Genomic DNA, 17930 nt, shown 5'->3' with positions numbered 1-17930 from the left:
CGCTTTGCCTTCTGGGAGGCGGCAGAGCATGTTAACTACAGCAGCTTGTTGAGTAGTAGCTAAAAAAAGATGGACGAGGTACATTCTCCCGTTATTTACATGGCTGCTGCCCCGGACACGTCGGAGTGGATTTTGCACTTCATTTGGCTCTGTGGGAAAATAAACCAATCTAAGGGAACATTCAATATTTCAGTTAGAAGTAAAGTAATTGGTTTGCTGATTATTTTTCCTGTTTTTTTTTTTTGTCATGGACTTGATAAATGCTGGTAAGTGCATTAAAAAGTGCAAAAGAAACCCTCAGTAGTCTGGAGGTCAAGTTAGTGCCACTGTATTTAAAGAAGTGGCTGTGTGTAAATATTGAAGCACATTGCAGGGCAGACTACAGCTGAATCATGTGGGTAAAATATCGCAAACTGTGAGTTGACTTTTGATTTCTTTTTTTCTCCCCCAGTAAGCTCTAGTTCAATATTCTCTGCACAATCTGATTTGAAATGCGATGGAGGCATGACCACACAGTTTACCATCAAAACCCTTTAAATTGTTCACCACCACAATTTTGTATATACTGTTTTATTAAACTGTTATGTTTAATCAGGTGGAGGAAAAAAAGGCAAACAAAAAAGTACGTATTCTTAAAGATGAGGATTAGCATCAGATATATAGAAAAACCCATATGAGTCTAATTTCAGTTGGACCAGAGTGAACCCACTTTAGATGTAAAAACCCAGTAGACACATTTCTTATAATGAGATTTCCCGTCATTTGATCTGTTACTCTTGTCATATGTGTTTGTAAAAGAGAAATCTCTTTGACACCGATGCAATATTCCAATATTCATCCCTTTGGTATTGTTAGAATATTAGTCTTCATCAATTTGTGATCATTGAAACAGTGTCAATTGTAATTTTGCGTTCTCACAGACGTCACATCGCCCTAATCTAATTCCATTACTGATTGGCTTGAACACTATTTGACAGCCCCCACAGAAAGTGACGGAGCATCTTGGGCTTGTCGGTGCACAGAGCAGTGCAGCTCTGCCAAGCAGCAAATTCTGTCCAAAATAGAGGGGAAGATTTCCAGAGGCTCATTTTATTGGCATCTATGACTTCATCAGCACGGCCTCATAAAGCCAGGCAGACGAAATTATTATGCAGGTAGAAGTGTTAACTCCATTACCGATGTCCCAGTCTAAATTCAGATCTTGGATTTTTGCACACATTGAGTCCAGTTTTGAATTATAAGCCAGAAATATTCTGCATCGCGGTGACAAAAGAAGCTATTCACTGAGTCATATAACCAACTTAAACATTATAAGTGGTGAAACATGGCCTTGCACCGGGCTCTGAAGACACTTTTGTTGCTGTGCACTGGTCTGTGGGGAAAACAAAGAGTCCACGACAAAGCAGCAAAGCAGAGCGGCTGAATCTTTATTCAGTCTCTGGACGCCTCCATTTTTTTTGTGTGTAATGGGAGCATTATCGCTGCATCATCCACAAATGTCTTTTCACCAGTTTTCCCTCAGAGATTCTCAGTGTGGAGTCATTTTCTTTGCTGGTATCCAGGATTTATTATTTGATGGTGTGCGGTAAGAACCTTGTGCAGCTGTAATTGGAACTTGGAAGCTTTGTTTTGATGATCATAACGCATGTTTAAAGCAGAGAAAAGAGCCTGTAGAGGGTCTACAGTACACTGACCGGCTCTTTTCTCCCATGAGATGAGAGTAGGTGTGAATGAGTGGTTTAAAAGGCCACTTTTCTATTATTTTCTATAATATTCTATTTATATTACTATTCATCTTCTTTCTTTTCTTGCTGTTCTGTCAAACTCCCCCTTTCTCTGCAACGACTGCATTTCTTCAGTCTCAACTCTTACTTCTACTGACACACAACCACATATCCATATCCTCGCTACTTGGTCTCCCTCTTGTTCCGATTCCTCTCCTTTTAAGAGCTCCTTTGGGCTTCAGATTGCTTGTTTGCCAACTCTTTGATTTGGGAGCATTGGGCTGGTTGGAATTTTTATGAGAAAATCTGGAACAAGTGTATTTCTCTCCTTTTTTTTTTTTTTTTTGGAAAGGTTTTGGAAGCATTTCTTTCCTCTCATTCGGTGCCATTCCTTCTCGACTCTCTTTGAGCCACTCTGAAGTCTGTTATGAAGCAGAACCTGGAGCATCTGTGCTTTCAAACACACACACACACACACACTGACACCCACACATGCATGTAAGCTGACAGGTTGACTGGCAGGGTTCTGATGATGCTGAGTTCACTTGGTTCTTTGACAGTGGCTCTGTGTGTGTGTGTGTGTGTTTGTTTAAATGCCCTTGTGGGCAAGCCACGAATACCATGGGCGGCCAAATCTGGCACTGATCCTCTGCTTGTTCTCTTGGAGGCAATGTTGCGACACACACACACACAGGACCAAGGGACACAATTTGATTTGCACCATCTCTTTTGAAGTGCAAGACCCAGAGCCTGACAGCTTATGATTAATATAAGCCCGCCCCCCCGCCCATCTCTGTCCCTCTTGAGTGCATGCATGCAAACATACACATGCAGAATCCAGAAAGTGACACATTTGTTGTTTTGGTGCGTGTGTGGTGCTCACACACCCTCTCTCTCTCTCTCTGTATGACACACACACTCCCACCCTGCCATTGCAGTCTGCTTCAGGGGCCGTCTGGCCGTCTGGCTCTTTGAACTTGTGCTTCGGACAGCACCTCTGTCGACCCCCTCCCACTGCACCACCCACCCACCACTCCCCTTCCTCCACCACTTCCTCATCACTCTCTGAGATTGTCACCTGCCGTGTCCGTGGCTCACCGGGTCAGTAAGGTTGACCATCTCATCTCGCACGATTTCCTCGGTGGAAAACAATTCTTCATGAGGCTTTCAGGATTTTCGATTGATCCGTGGAGAAATGGGTCACCAGACTGCCACATTATGTGAGATAAAGTTGTGGTGCTGGCCAGTGGGGCTTGACTGCAGCTCTGATGAATGCCGTATCCATTGTGCTATTCAGTTCATCCTTATGCCTTAATTCGTCAAGTGAGAAACTATTGCTTGTTTATTTGTTTATGTGCAGAGGTTAAAACGCAGCTGTCTGAAACTTTTCTAGGGAGTCTAAGATTGGCAATAAGCAGTAAAAATAGATAAAGATAATATTTTATCAATATCATAGCCCATGATTTCTGACTTGGTACATTCCTCCAGATGAAACAAAAATTAACCATAGACTGTATGAAATTAACGCGGCAAAAAGTCGACCATCAGAATTTGAGTCTAGCCAGAACGCGCCTACTCATTAATGGACCAGTCGACTGGGACTTTACAGCCCTAATATTGTAAAAGACCTTTTATATATCGCAAAAACTGAAAATAGATATGTATGAGTTATGTTCAGCCAGGAACTTGCCAACATTAATATGGGTTTTTTTTCTCAATAAAACCATATTGTTGTAGTGACATTAATAAATTAACCTGGTAACACTTTACATCACAGGAAATTAACAGGATGGTTATAGTACGATAAAAGTACAGTCATAATTGGGGAAGTCATATAATTATAATAATATTCATAAAGCACTTCTCGAGATGTTAATAATAATTATCGCAATAGCTTATTTCTTTTTTTAATTCAATTTTCATTTTACTAAATTTCCCCCAATGGTTAATTATGGTAATTTTCATTTTTCCAAACTATTACCTGAATATTAACATGGCATTTCTGTAATATTTCATTACATTACCATGTCTTATCTCAATCTTTTTTCCTTGTTTTCTTAGCTCTACCTATCTCATGGACCCTAGCTTTAAAATACTTTTTTGCCCAGTTTTTTGTTTGTCCAGTCGTGCAATGACTTGCCTCTGCCTAAAGATTGTAATGCACCAACGTTGCCACTAAACACACCTCATATTTTACTCCGGCATACCCAAGGTCAGTGCCAGGGAAAATAACAACTCCATTAAGCCTGAAACTGGCACAGACGCTTTGTGCCAGACTGGTCCTCTGAAGTTTAAAAGGTGGCACTGTCACGATGGCTCTGACTGGATCCATTACATCTCAGATCCCGCGGATTCTCTCTCTAATGCGGCACATACCCTTCAGACTACACACAGTATGAAACGCCGAGTATCGATTGTCTGTAATGATACCTCCGTGAGCTGAAAGTGATCTATCAAGAGCAGAAACTCTACGCAAGAAGCCCTGTTCAGCATCAGAGGATGAAATCGGCAGCCGTCATAGAGTCTGCATTATTGATGCCTCTGTTTACATGATGATAGCCTCCGTCAGCTGCAGGGCCTTCAAAGGGAGAATATTCTTTTGTCTTATATTTTCTCACCGTATAGAACGCTCTCACATCCTTTCCAGTGTGCCTCAAGGTCCCATCGCGGCCCCCCCCGCGTTTTTTCTGGACTTGTCAAACTTTCGAGTGGCGATTGGACTAACAATCTTTCGTCGAGGGCCCCCCCTCCGCCGTCTTCTTCTTTCTTCTCCCTCCGTCTGCTCCTTTTTAGTCGCATGTCTTCAATCCTCTCATGTCTCTCCTTCTTGGGAGTCTATTATGGATATCTGTGTAGTTAAGAAACGAGGCTGATGTGTGAGAGCAATTTTGCTGCGAGTTGGTGAACTATAGTGGAGGAAGATCTGAAGACTTTATTATGAGAAGGGAAATCTAGTGTCTCTATTGCCTCATCTATATGTCTCCCTCCTCCTCTCCCTTTGTATGTTTCTTTTGCTTTATTCCTCTCACCACCACTCAGCAGGGCGCCATTAGCCATTCAGCACAGAGAGGCCTTGAGGTATTGAAAGCGACAGAGCAGAAAAAGAATAGAAAGAAACTGTTACAGGAAAGAAGACCAGGGAATTGTGAGATGGTAGGGGTGTGTGTCTCTGTGTGTGTGTGTGTGTGTGTGTGTGTGTGTGTGTGTGAGGTTTTCAGGCAGGAGCAAACCAGACAGGGTGCTGTGGCTCACGGGGAGATGGAGGGATTAGGGATTAAGGAAGTATATGGGGGGAAAATGAACTGATTTCCATGGAGATGGAGAGAGGAATCAGAGGAATGATGAGATGCAAGGGAGGGAATCATGGACATGCCAGAATATTTGAGTTTGAAAGCCAGCTGAGAAAGCGCAAAGAGAAAGTGTGGGCCAGAAACAGAAGGAGATGGGGAGGGATAGAGCTAATTATGGATTTTTGAATTATGAATGAGATAAATTACATAGGCAATTGTGAATATGCTCCAATTTTTCCTTCTCTTACTGCACCAGAGACACTTTTACATGGTAATGTTTCTTTTTTGCAAAAGCACACGTTGCTTTTTTTACTCCTTCCGTCCTCTTTCTCCACCTCAACTCTGCATAGTGCCGCTTTTTTTATTTTTTTACATCAATGCAACACGGCTCTATAAATCGGACTGTCATGTCACTCGCGATCTACCCATAATCTTCCTTTCACACAAGTGCTTACGTGCACTATCATCATTAGCTCTCCAATGTGTGGAGTGCTTAACGTGACTTACGAGCCTTTCAGATCAACTGCAGACATGATTTGCTCTCTTTATGGGATGTTTGTGCTGTGCTATTTTTGCTGCAATTTGCATTTTGCATTTCCTGCTCTGTGACAGAAAAAATGAATGTGTTCTCCCCCCAGGTCCTGGCAACATGGAGACTGTATCTCTTTCCTGTCAAAGTGCCTACAAAGGTAAACGTTCACCCACTCTGTGTTTAATTTAATTTTTTTATTTATTTATTTTTGTTTGGCTTTTTCTTTTTTTATCGCACTGTATTTTACAAGAGTTATGTGAAAGTAGCCGAGGTTTGGAGCAGGGGGAAACATGAAGATTCCTGTGTGGCTGATGATTTCACTATATAGATATATTAACTGGCAGGTGACATAAAAGTGCGTCTTTGTTGATTGGCATCAAACAAGCGCGCTCTAATATGTTAATGAGTGAATTTATAGCTGCTCTTTTGTTGCCTCATATTTCACTCTTTCTGTGAAGCTCGGCTCTAACTGTGGCATCAGTCCCAAGTGGTCAAATAGACAGGAAATTAAAAAAAAAGCAGTAGCGTTGTGCTAAGTCACTCTCAGAGACAGCTCGTTCAAAGTTCAGTTCATACATGTAAAAGTTAAATTTAATTAAATCGAGTTTGGAGTTTGCATGTTCTCCTTATGTGCACGTGGGTTTTCTCCGAGTTCTCTGGTTTCCTCCCACATGTCCAAAAACATGCAGAGGTTAAGTGGACACTCTAAATTGTGCACACCAGTGGGCGAATGGTTGTTCATATCTTTCTGTTCTGCCTTTCACCCTATTTCAGCTGGGCACCAGCAGTCCCCCAAAACCCTCATGTGGAGGATAAGCAGTAGACAAAGGATGAATGGGGCTGTTATTCTTCGAGAGAACTTATTTTCTGTCCGAGTCTTCAAACAAACGGGCTTCCACAATAGTAAAAATGTCGATGTAGACGTCATGGGGATGGCTTTTCATCTTTATAAACGTATTTGTTTAGTTGGGTGTTTCCCAAAAATAACTTGGCTTGTGCCATCTTGGAATTAGACTAGAATAGACTTAGCGCCGATTTCCAACAGCAATCCACAAACCAGTCGACTGGATTCAAACCCACAGCTCAATCAATCCGTTCATTTTGATGCCGAAGCTCACTACACAAAGAAGAAATAATGACATCCTCTCTGGTATACAAAGGTGTCAGTTTAAGGGAGGGGTAAGCAGTGGAGTTGTCCTTTTGTTAGAATGAGTCTGGCCATTGGATGTCGCTAATTCCTACACATACTAGACCTTTTAAGTTAGCTAAATCCAATCCCCTAACTGCTCCTGTTAACGTATCTCAGCAATTACCTCGGTGTCCACAACACTGTCGAAATCAAAAACACGAGCTGACTTCTAAGAAGGTTTAAGTAGCTTTCATAGATGATGTGAAACAGGCGGTGTGTCATTGTTGTTGTTGTTGTTTTTTTTTTTTGCTGATTTCAGGCAGAGGTCACCTTCAACTTCTTGGAAATCCGAGCAATGAACACTTACCCAGAACACCAGGTGAGATGGTGTTTTCATGGCGTTTGATCTTTCTCTCACAGTGAAGCTCATGCATAATTCTGCATTGCAGGTCGTCATCGATACAGACAAGACCACGTACTCCTTGAGGCTGCAGACCCAGGACCAGCTGGATCACATGGTCAGCCACATAAACTACGCCCTCTCACGAGTCTTCAACAACTCTATTTATGCGTAAGTGTGGTGTCTTTTTTGGCTTTTGTGTCACCTGGCAGGGCATTTGCAGGTTGGCAGCTTCACTTTGGGCCAGCGTTACATGCTGCTGTACTTTCTCCAGCCGACCATTTCTGTGTCACAGTTGAGTTTACTACCCCGCAGTCACTGGGATTAAATCAGCCAGCTGACACTGTGAGTGGGCTGTTACCTGAAGGCTTTGTGTTGGCACTTTTTTTTTCCAGTTAATGTAGTGAAGGCAGCGAGTAGCAGTAACACACTTGTGGAGGAGTCGATTCGCGCCTCCAGTCAAAAAGCCATTTGTGCACAGCGGAGTTAAATTCCAGACCTGTACATTTTTGTTCCGTTCTCCTGTGGCTATATGGATGAGCAGGCAAAGCACAGAGTGGATTCCCTCATTTAAAATTTCTAAGAGCAATAGAATTGACTCCGCTCTGGCTGCTGACCCGCACAAGGCTATCTCTGCACTCTATCATCTTTCAGAATGGTTCTTTTCCATTAGAGCCGTGTTGGGAATTGGTTCTGCTGAGAATAAAGACATAAGGAGAGACTTAAGGGCAGAAATTGTTGTAGGTTTGATTGTTGTTGCCCTGTAACTGATTGAAGAACATAATGCCGATAGTATCAAGGTAACGTGCACATACGCTCGTGCTCCAGGGGCGGATAATGAGTGTCGAGATGAGGTGCGGGATTAAGGTCATGGATGTGGTTAGGTGTTGTGTGTGATTTGTTGACAAATGGGATTAAGGATGGTGAGTGTGGAATGCGACTGTGTGGCGGCGTAATCCTATCAAAAAGCCAAAGCAGGTACAGCACAGTATAATGTGCAAACACGGTATTTACTTTGTGAGCATCAGTTTCTGCCTTCTCAATGTTTTTGTTTCAATGTGCATCTGTGTCTGTAATTAGGGCCCAGAGTGTGGGCAGCTTCAAACGGAGTCTTGGAGATTCGGTTCCTCAGTTATTATTGTTTTTATCCACTTTGAACAGATTCAACGTTGCACACATCCAATTTCCATCTCGCCTATAATGAAAGAATACGTCGGCTCCAAATTAGCACCTTACCCAGGAAAGTAAGACGTGATTATCATTTGGAGAATGTCATGCAGCTGTATTTCATTCGGCAAGCATAGATTATCCGTAACTGTGATACTTTGTAAGGCATATTCGTTTTATCTCTGGAAATGTATTGTGACTTAAAACAATGCGTTGCAGGGTGAGTGCTCACAGGGACTGGTGGAGTCATTTCATCAGTCACACCTGGTGTTTCACTGAAGCAGCAAGGACTTCACTGGCAGTAAGAGCCCAGGGAAGACAAAGCATAATATTTACCATTCACTTTTTCCCTAACCTGTAATTGAGACCAAAGTATTCTAATCACTGCACATCTTTGGCAAGCAGGGATGACTGTGACTTTCCCAAAACGGTAAAGGCGATGAAAAATGAGCCATACAACAGGAAAGGTTCTTCAGAGGGCAATTTGACATAAATATCCGAATAACTGTGCGATGGACTGCTTTAAAACTTTGGAGAGACATTCACGGTGCCCTAAGGAGACATTCTAATGACTGGTGATCCTCGTCTGACATAGTGGAAAATCTAAATAGATGTGCTTCCTTTGCTACCTTGTCACCAAATCTTTGTTTCCTTCAGGTTGACATCGCCAAACTCCTCCTCCGTCTTCCACAAACCGCTCCAGTCTCCCTCGTGGAGCAGGCTGCGCGCTATCATTAGCGAGCACGTCGTTACGGTGTCCCTTGTGCTTATTCTAATCAGCTCGTGGTCCTGTGTCTTACACTTCTTGTATTTTGGTTTGCCTCATGTAGATTCATGCTACAGGATTCTTGGTATCTTAATTACCCTCCATGAGCAGTGTCTCGGACTTCATAGAGTCTGCTAACTCTGCTTCACTACTTTCTTTTCCATTTGTGTTTATTTTGATGTTTTATTGATGTAGCTTCATTTTTAAAATTGTACACGCAGCGTATGACCATCATTAATCATTTATGTTTGCTGTTGAGCAATAGCTGATTTATTTATTTTTTTATTCATCTATGGTACCCAGTTGAGTATACAGATACGATTTTACACATTCGGATCATATCTAACATATCTGATTTAAGCTTGTCAATATTGTTAATGTTAAAAAATGGGTCGCAGTCTTGAAGTTCACCCAGCATCCTCAAAGATCTGACAGGGGAGATGAGCCTGCAAAAGTGTGGATGTCTGCATAGCGCCACCATGGGGTTGATTAGGGCAAGAATCTGGCAATATGATATGAAGCTAATAGATGATACAGTATATGAGTGGACACTTGTGTGATTAACAGCTACGCCTCTGAATTTCTGTTTGAATCTGAACAGAATCACAGGCCAAACTGCAGTTCTGGAATGACGTCTCGACCACTTTGCTTCTTGTTGAGAGTGTTAGCATACCGAAATTAGCATGTAGCTCAAGGTTCTGCTACAGCACTCTATGGCTTTATGAAGCTGCTAGCATGTCTGCTAACTCTCGTCTTTGTCTTTCAGCCCTCCTATTTGTCGAGCCGAGGGCGACCTGACGGACGAAAGCCACAAGTTTTCGCCAATGTCGGAATCCTCGCTCGAGGCCCAGAAAACCTGTGGTCAGTCTGCGACGTCTCACTGTCCACACAGGGACCACACTGCACACAGACATGCTCACACACTTCAGATACCGTCCAACCGCCGGTTCACTGACTCACACCAAATCATTTTGGATCTTTAAGTGGGTCAGAGGACCGGTGCTGTATGGTACCCCACCTTTTGCTAGTAATCCTATTAATCTACAGGAAGACCTTTTCATGTGGCAAGTCTTCTAACCTCAGTGTTTATGTTTCATCGCTCTCACCGTCAATGCTGACCATGTTTGTCTTGCTCTGCCTGACTTTCATCTTTGACTCCTTCGTACATCCTCTGTCGCCCGTTTTCATATGTAATGGTTTTCTTGTTTGTCGTTTTTTTCCGTCTCCTCCTATTTTTTAGGAGGTTTCTCTGAGACTTATGAAGCCCTTTGTGACTACAATGGGATTGGCTGCAAAGAAGAAGTACAATGGGTGAGATGGTCGTTTTGTCTGTTGTGCTTTTGTTAGAATCTTAAGCTTTTCCTCTCCGTCTAAAACTAGGATCCTCGTGCTCCCGTTTGTTTCTTTTCCACTCACCTTTCTTTCTTCTTTGTTTTTCTCGCCCTGCATTTCTGCTCTAGGATGTTGACACCATCTACCACTCTCAGGACAACAGAGAGTTCAACTTACTGGACTTCAGCCACCTTGACAGCAGGTGACACAGTTTACTGACATCTTAACCACATGCAGGCTTATTTGAGCACCCCGGCATGCACCGATTACAGAGATACAATTAACTTAACACCAGACCCAGACTTCAGCAACGTACAGTACAGTGCAGTGTGTGTTTGTGTGAAGAATCGCTCTCCAGTACATTAGATTTGCAATGAAGCAGTGGCAACAGGGTTTAAATGCTGAATTTCAGCATTAATTTGAGGTTGTTTACTTCAGCTCCGGGGGGCGTTTAGGGAACACCAAGTAATTGGGCACAAGCTCATTAAATTAGATACTTGTCAGTTCTGTCGCTGTCAATGTCTGGCTGTTTTTATCCCGTAGACAGCCGCGGACATTTGGCATGCTCTTTTTTTTAATGCTCTGCCAGAACTGCATTGCAGCCCTGCTCGTTTTTATTTGTGTTTGGGGCGTTTTGCCCTGAAACACCTGCTCATTTGCAATGACTTTACCAGTTACACACACACACATTCATGTACAGCACTCTTCGTGAGGACACTCGTAGACGTAATGCATTCCCTAGCCCCTTACCCTACCTTAACCATCGCAACTAAATGCCTATCACTTAACGTAAGTCGAACCCAAGCCTAATTCTAACCCCAAAACTAAATCTCAACCCTCAAAAAGCCTTTTAAAATGAAGCGGACAAAATGTCATTGTGGAGATCAGAATTTATTCTCACAGCCTACTATGGACACACACACACAGCTGGTGCGTACCACTCCTCAGATAATTGCTCCCCACTTCAGCCAATTCGCCCCTTCACTGCAATGAGATTGGTCAGTGTGTGCTCCAAAATGAAAGCAATCTGCATTTTATTTTCAGTTTAGCTTATACTGTAGCCTGGCATCAAAATAACCGAGCAGCAAAAATACGTATGCGCGTGATTAGGTGTTATTTGTGCGGAGCCAGACTGGGTCACATGGTGTGAGCAAAATCGGAGCACACTATAAGGTGACGGTCGAGTCTTACTTTTCCACTCACCTGCGCTGTGTACTGTCATTTTTCACAGGTTTGCATTCAACACATTTTAGTTCTGTCTCAAAACACGACATGAATTCTCTGGCTGGGGGACTTTTCTGTATCCTTCTTTAAAGCATTATGTAGACTCTTTCGAAAGCTACGTCACAGAAATGTGCACGCGCAGTTTGGGGGCAGAGACCACACTCGTACCATTAACTTGTACAACAATAAAATGCCTACTTGTAGCGTAGTTGGCTGTGAAAACAGAACCAGCACGTTCTTCAGAATCCCTACAGGGTAAAGACATCGTCTGTGGCTCCAAGCCTTAAAAAGAGAAGACCGCGGCGATGCTACTGCGGTCGAAGAGGCTCGCGTTTGTAGTGCTCACTTCATTGTAAGTCATGTAAGTTATCATTTATCATCTCTTTCTGTTAGATTACGATAAAAAGCCTGGATTTCACAGAAATGTGTGCGTCAATCCACATATGTATATGAAACCTGTGCTGCCTAAAGTTATGTTGTGGTCTTGGACGTAGCTAGCTTGGCCAGCTAGCGCGTTGACAAGTAAACATGGTGTGCTAAAAACGTTCCTTGTATGTGCATAGACTTTCTCGCGTGTACAGGCTAGCTTTATCTATAAGGTAAGAGTGAATAGCTAGCTAGCTAGCTAGCTAGCTGGATATCTGGCCACTTGCTAATATAATCTACCCAATCTTTCATGGAAGCTGGGTCAGGCAGACTGTTGCCGTCGGCTAGTACTAATTTATTTAGGTATTGTTCAGAGTCCTTAATTCGGCAACGAAAGAACATATTCAGAATTATCCGGTGTAGGACTGTGGACATACATGCTATTCACCTGTTGTGACCTTTTCTGACCCCAAAACTGCGCGAGCATTTTCGCTAAGCTTGGAATGTTTGTATACAATGAAAGGGTCTATAATGCACTACATTCTGGAGGCACTGAGCATGACGTGCTCTCCTATTGCTTTTCCGACTGAGTAGCTGCTTCGTGTCATATTTGCCGCGTCTAGTAGTTGAGACTCATGTCAGTCTGAAACCCTGTTCCTGGTGAAACCCATTAGCAGTTCCCAGCAGATGTTGTCAGTAAGACCAGGACGGAAATGTGATTTCAGTGAGATTTTAACCAAGGTTGAAATAAATCAGTCGACAGTTGTTATCCACAAAACAAATAGACCCACATCACTGTGTGAATATGTCACGTCTACACTGTACTTTTGGAAGACGTTCCTTGCTCTTCATTCTGCACCATGCTTGTATGCAAAAGTCTTTCCCAGATGGTGTAGTGCATCTCCTCAGCTGTCAGTCATAACTGTTTTTGTCTATGAAGGCCTGCCCTGAGTGAACTTTGTGTATTGGCCTTTCCTCTGTGTCTGTGTCTTGCTCTGTGTTCAAGTCTGTTAGAAGTTGGAGGAGATCATAGAACGAGGGAATGATATGCATGTCAATGGCAGAATCCAACACTCTGAAACAGCTGTAAGATGCCACATGTCTTCTCCTCTTTCTCCTTGCTGGCATCTTTCTAAGTCCCCTGTCTCCTTTCCCCAGACATTGTCGAAGAGTGTAAGTGTCGCTTGAATGCTGCCGATCATAAAACGAGTTGACATTTGACATGCAAATAAAGGATTCAGCCTAGCTCCCTTGATTTGTTTAGAGTACTGTTGTTTCCTTAGAAACCCCTGAGGCCTGTGGAACCGTCCTTCTTTCTTGTGCAGCAGCAACAATCCTAGATGGAGAGGATACAATGACACTTGAAAATGAATATCTCATGTCGGGGTGACGCTTTGCTCTTCTGGTAAATCAAAAAGCCATTCATGGGGAGTATGATTGCAGCGGCAACTCATGAATACATTAATGTAATTCATATTGAGAGCTAAAATCACTGCATCACTGTTGTTTTTCCGCCATATTTTATATAGCGTGTGATAAAGTGAAAGGCTTTGCAGTGGAAGCTGTCTGCCTATGCTGTTATTTAAAGTGGTAGTTTTTCTGAAGTACGATTTTTACGAGTGCCCGACACATTGTAAGCACTGACTTTGTGGAGCGTGCCGTGACTGCACCGACCTCGTGGAGAACCAGCCTGATGAGACGAGGACATTAGCTCTCACTGGAAACCTGACGACATGAGGAAAAACACGTTTTAGCCACTTAACTAAAGGCTCACTGAAAAATCATTCTGCCTGCTTAAATCTACTCGAGGTCAAGAAAGTATTTGCCCCTTTACTTCGCTGGTTGACCGTCTTGTTTGACTGGAGGAGTTGATCCACTAACACAAACACAATCTTATCAAACAGCAGTAGCCCAGCACCTCCCTTGTTCCTGCAAGCTAAAAAGGCTGATTTTTGCAGATTAAATTAAATTAAGTTATTTATAAACATTTAATCAGGTGTGGCAAATCTCTGCTTTACTTTGCTTCCCAGCTGGTAGCCGGGTTTTCAGTGAGCATCAGTGTCCTGGACAGGTTCTCTGTACCTCATACAGCCACTCTACAGTCTCCCTTTGTCATATTGTTTCCTTGAACCTGAGACCCAACAGCGAAGGCTCCGACTGCTTTTCTAGAGAGGCAGAAATGATAAATAGAGGAAGTGACATTTGTGTGCAGATGACTAAAGGAGCAATCTAAGAATGGAATTTTCTATGATCATGTGCCAGGTCCTGTTTGTGGCACGTCACTCTTTCCTCCCCTCCGTGTCTCGCTGTATTTCCACTCCCTCCCGACTCCCCTGATTGAGCCCATCTAGCATTACCACAGCATGACAGGATGAACGTCCAAACACTGTCTCCTATCTTTTCCTCTTAACTGAAAGTGGATACCTCTTGTCATCCACTTCCTGTTTGTTCTCTTCCTTTAGCGTCTTCAGTTCTCTCCTTTTCTCTTTCTGAATAATACTCCAACATAAAAATGCATGCGTGTGTGTGTGTTTTCAGGTTGGGGTTAGGATTGGCTTCATCCAGTCCAGTTTATTTATAAAGCGCATTTAAAAAAACAACATTGTTGACTAAATTCAAGTCTAAAGGCACTAGAATGACAACATTACCAGAGTCAGTTCCCAAAGAGTATTATTAGAGACCTTACTGTGCAGTGTTTTAAACTTCAAAAAGACAATTTCTGCCCAGGCTACCAACTGAGTATGAACAATTTTCTCCAGGATTTTTGAATGGAACGGAAGCTTAGAAATCGAGCTATAATTTCACGAAATAGATGGGTCAAGTCTGGACTTTTTGACAAACGGCTGCACGACAACTACAGGAGAGACTGCTGTTATCAGATGGACCTATAGTGGCATGATAGACCAGTAGACTGGGAAAGAGTGGCATTGATTGTTCCCGGGCTTAAACAGTGTATTGATAATGTCGCTAACTGTCTCTAAGCGCATAAAAAGACACTTTTGCAGCTTGTCCTCCTTCCACGACCCGCATGTTCTCCCCGTGTGTGCGTGGGTTTTCTCTGGGTTCCCCCGTTTTCTTCCCACCGTCTAAAAACCGTAGGTGAGAGTGGATGGTTGTTTGACTCCATGGCGACCTGTCCAGGGTGTACCCCGTCTATGTCAGCTGAGATTGGAGCCCTGATGTGGAGGATAAAACGGTAGAAGATGAGTGAGTGAGTGAGTGAGTGAGTGAGTGAGTGAATGAGTGAACCACATGATAACACCAGGTGTATGTTCACACTCCTCAAGATTAAAGCAGTGGATAAGATCGAAAAAAATCAACAACAAAAATACAAACCCCTGACAATTAGGACCCGGTCAGACAAGAGGACAGAAAAGTCCCTTAGTTAAGGTTAGGAGGGTGTTCAGCAAGAGTTCAGATAAAGGTTAAGGAATGCATTATGTCAACAGTGTCTTCACAACTATAGAAAAACCACTGTGTGTGCTGGGAGTATATTTCCTTTTGTTTGTGTGAGAAATTGTTATTCCTTGCTGTTCTGAGACAGTTTTTGGGACACCTCTTGGCCTGACTGTCTCACACACACACACACACACACACACACACACATAAATAAATATAAGGCTGGATGTGGTAACTTTTCTTTGACTTTGTGTCTGTTTTTCCCCCCCCGTGTTACTGGAGCAGGACGGCAGTTTCACTGCGTCCATCTGCCTCACCTGTCACTGTTTCAGCACTCGGGTCGTGTTCTGTAACGAGACGGAGCGCAGCATCGACTCATTACAGCACGATCTCAATCTCATGCTTCACAATTGAAATGCGTGGTTCATTCAAACATAAGAGAGATTGCTATGGAATTAGATATTAATATTTATCCTCCTCAGAGAAGGATTTCCAATTAAAGTTAATGACCGTTATTCTGACCCGGGCCACAATATTCTCTTTTTATGGTTCAGGTATGTTTCTATAAATATTCATCGTCTCCACGTGGCAAGAAAAACATATTTTTGGTGACCCCTGCTAACCTTTTGTCTGTCTTTTAAAGGGGCTGAATCGATATGAAATTTCCCAAACATGTTCATTGGCCTTAGTGGATGCACCTTATTTATTGAGGACAGGTCGTGACCTTCCTCCAGCTTTGCCTTCATGCCATTTCATATTCTAACACGCTTGTTGGGATAGACGGCTCGCAGCACACTCATGCTCAGGGAGACTTTGATTTAATGACCTCACGACCTGGTCTCCAGCACCAGCTGGTCTGTAATAAATGTTGGAGCACTTGTGGGTTTTCTGCAAGCTCTCGGTTTATATCCAAGTTAGGTTTTGACTGTGTACGATCGATTTCCCGATCTGTGCATTTGACAGCAGTCTGTCTATGAGTTCACACATTTACCCCCCATAAGGTATTAAAACGTGCACGTGGGGCTCTGTATTGAACTGCAGTTCTTTTGTTGCATCACCTGCGTATACGAATGTGTACATGTAGTCATGCATCATGTTTTAAATCAAATATTATTCTCCATTTTTCATTTTATTTACTAGTTTATTTGTCAGGGATAATGTAAAAAACAATATATACTGTACAGCGTAAACCTATCAAAGAACATGCGCATATATGAGTCCACAATCCACAGTCGGCGATCACACATTAGGTTTTGTTTCAGCCAGTTTTTCCACCTTTCCATTAAACATTTTCAGGTCAGTGAGTGTTTTCGTTTCTGTTGGTTGGGCATTCCAAAAATAAATCCCCTCAACTGAAAAACAGGACTGACCAAAGGTAGTTTTTCTGCAGTTGCCCCTTTATTGGTGTGTGAAAACTTGAAGTCATTCTGCCCTAACACCCAGTACAACGTGTTTATACTTAAAAAAAAACCATGTGCATCATAGTGTTCTCTCCAAAATTGCATTTCACTCTCCCACCAATGCTTTTTTAGCGGCTTTCACCGTGACACATGTCCGACTTCACATTAACTCCTGACCCTGACTTGATCCCCGCGTGAAGACGTAAACATGGACAGATTGGCCCGCTGTGCCGACATGTCGTTACGCAGGAGTACGAGGTTGACGCACAAACACCAACACACACTGCGTGACTGAGTGAGGCATCATAGAGGTCAATTACATGTCCTGCTGTCCACTCAGGAGTCAACAAGCAGGGCTGATGATGAATCTTGACACGTGGGCACCCACACACACACACACACACATGTGATGGCTGGCATGGTAATGAAAAAGGAACATAGCTTGTAGCCATTTTCCCCGCCTGAGATCTACTGTAATGGGCTGGCTACTGCAGTTACTGGCAATAGGAGCCTCCCTGGCGAGATGTCTCCCTCTCTGTTTCATTCATGATGTATGTTCCCTCTGTCTCTTTCCCTTCCTCTTTCTTTTCTCCCCTCTCTCTTGGCTTATTCCCTCTCTCCGTGCTGCTGCTGCTTGTTTGTCTGGTGATGTATTGCAGGAGTAGCAGCGGCGTGGCCGTAGTTGGACCTTGGAGGATTCTAAAAACTCTCTGTGCCTCACAAACACACACACACCGGGCTGGTCGGTGTGGCTGTTTGTAGCAGTGTGTGAGATCTGTAGCTGGGATCAGACTGTGGCTTTACTGAATAATCCACTGACCCAGTCATCGATCTTTACATCACTCTCCCTCCCTCCCTTTCTCCCTCCCTGCATATCCACCTCCTCCTCAGCACGGCTGCAGTATCAGTCATCTCATAGAGAGTGTTCTTTGTCACCATGATAAACTGCCTTTGACCAAACAGGAAGCAAAGAAGAAGTTTGGCCCCCGATGATGTGAATTTATGGATCAGTGACATGAAATGTTTCGGGAGCAGATGGAGTTTGCTAATTTAAAGATTGTTGGTTTTATTTCTAATATGTGTGTGTGTGTGTGTGTTTGTGTCTCTATTCCAGGGACTTGGCAGTCATTGTGGCATCCATTGCATACAACACCTGGTTCACCAAGCTGTACTGCAAAGACATGCGCATAGTAACTATCTT

The 17930-nt window shown here is 43.1% G+C and overlaps 1 protein-coding gene across 8 annotated transcripts in view; it reads left to right on the top strand.

Annotated features, from left to right (window-relative positions):
• carmil3 (capping protein regulator and myosin 1 linker 3) overlaps positions 1-17930 on the top strand; it is a 72602-nt gene that overhangs the window by 9832 nt on the left and 44840 nt on the right. For all 8 annotated transcript variants that reach the window (XR_006360922.1, XM_044032765.1, XM_044032802.1 and 5 more), the window contains exons 3-9: positions 5653-5703; positions 6995-7054; positions 7125-7246; positions 9775-9869; positions 10249-10319; positions 10469-10542; positions 17844-17919. Coding sequence is in view for 7 of the 8 variants with exons in the window: in XM_044032765.1 (XP_043888700.1) it covers positions 5653-5703; positions 6995-7054; positions 7125-7246; positions 9775-9869; positions 10249-10319; positions 10469-10542; positions 17844-17919 (549 nt within the window). In the remaining variant the exon portion in view is untranslated. The remainder of the gene's footprint in view (positions 1-5652; positions 5704-6994; positions 7055-7124; positions 7247-9774; positions 9870-10248; positions 10320-10468; positions 10543-17843; positions 17920-17930) is intronic.

The sequence above is a fragment of the Solea senegalensis genome, linkage group LG1, assembly GCF_019176455.1.
Source record: "Solea senegalensis isolate Sse05_10M linkage group LG1, IFAPA_SoseM_1, whole genome shotgun sequence".
Classification (NCBI taxonomy): Eukaryota; Metazoa; Chordata; class Actinopteri; order Pleuronectiformes; family Soleidae; genus Solea; species Solea senegalensis.
Note: the sequence above shows the minus strand (reverse complement) of the source record. Positions and strands in the feature narration are given on the sequence as shown.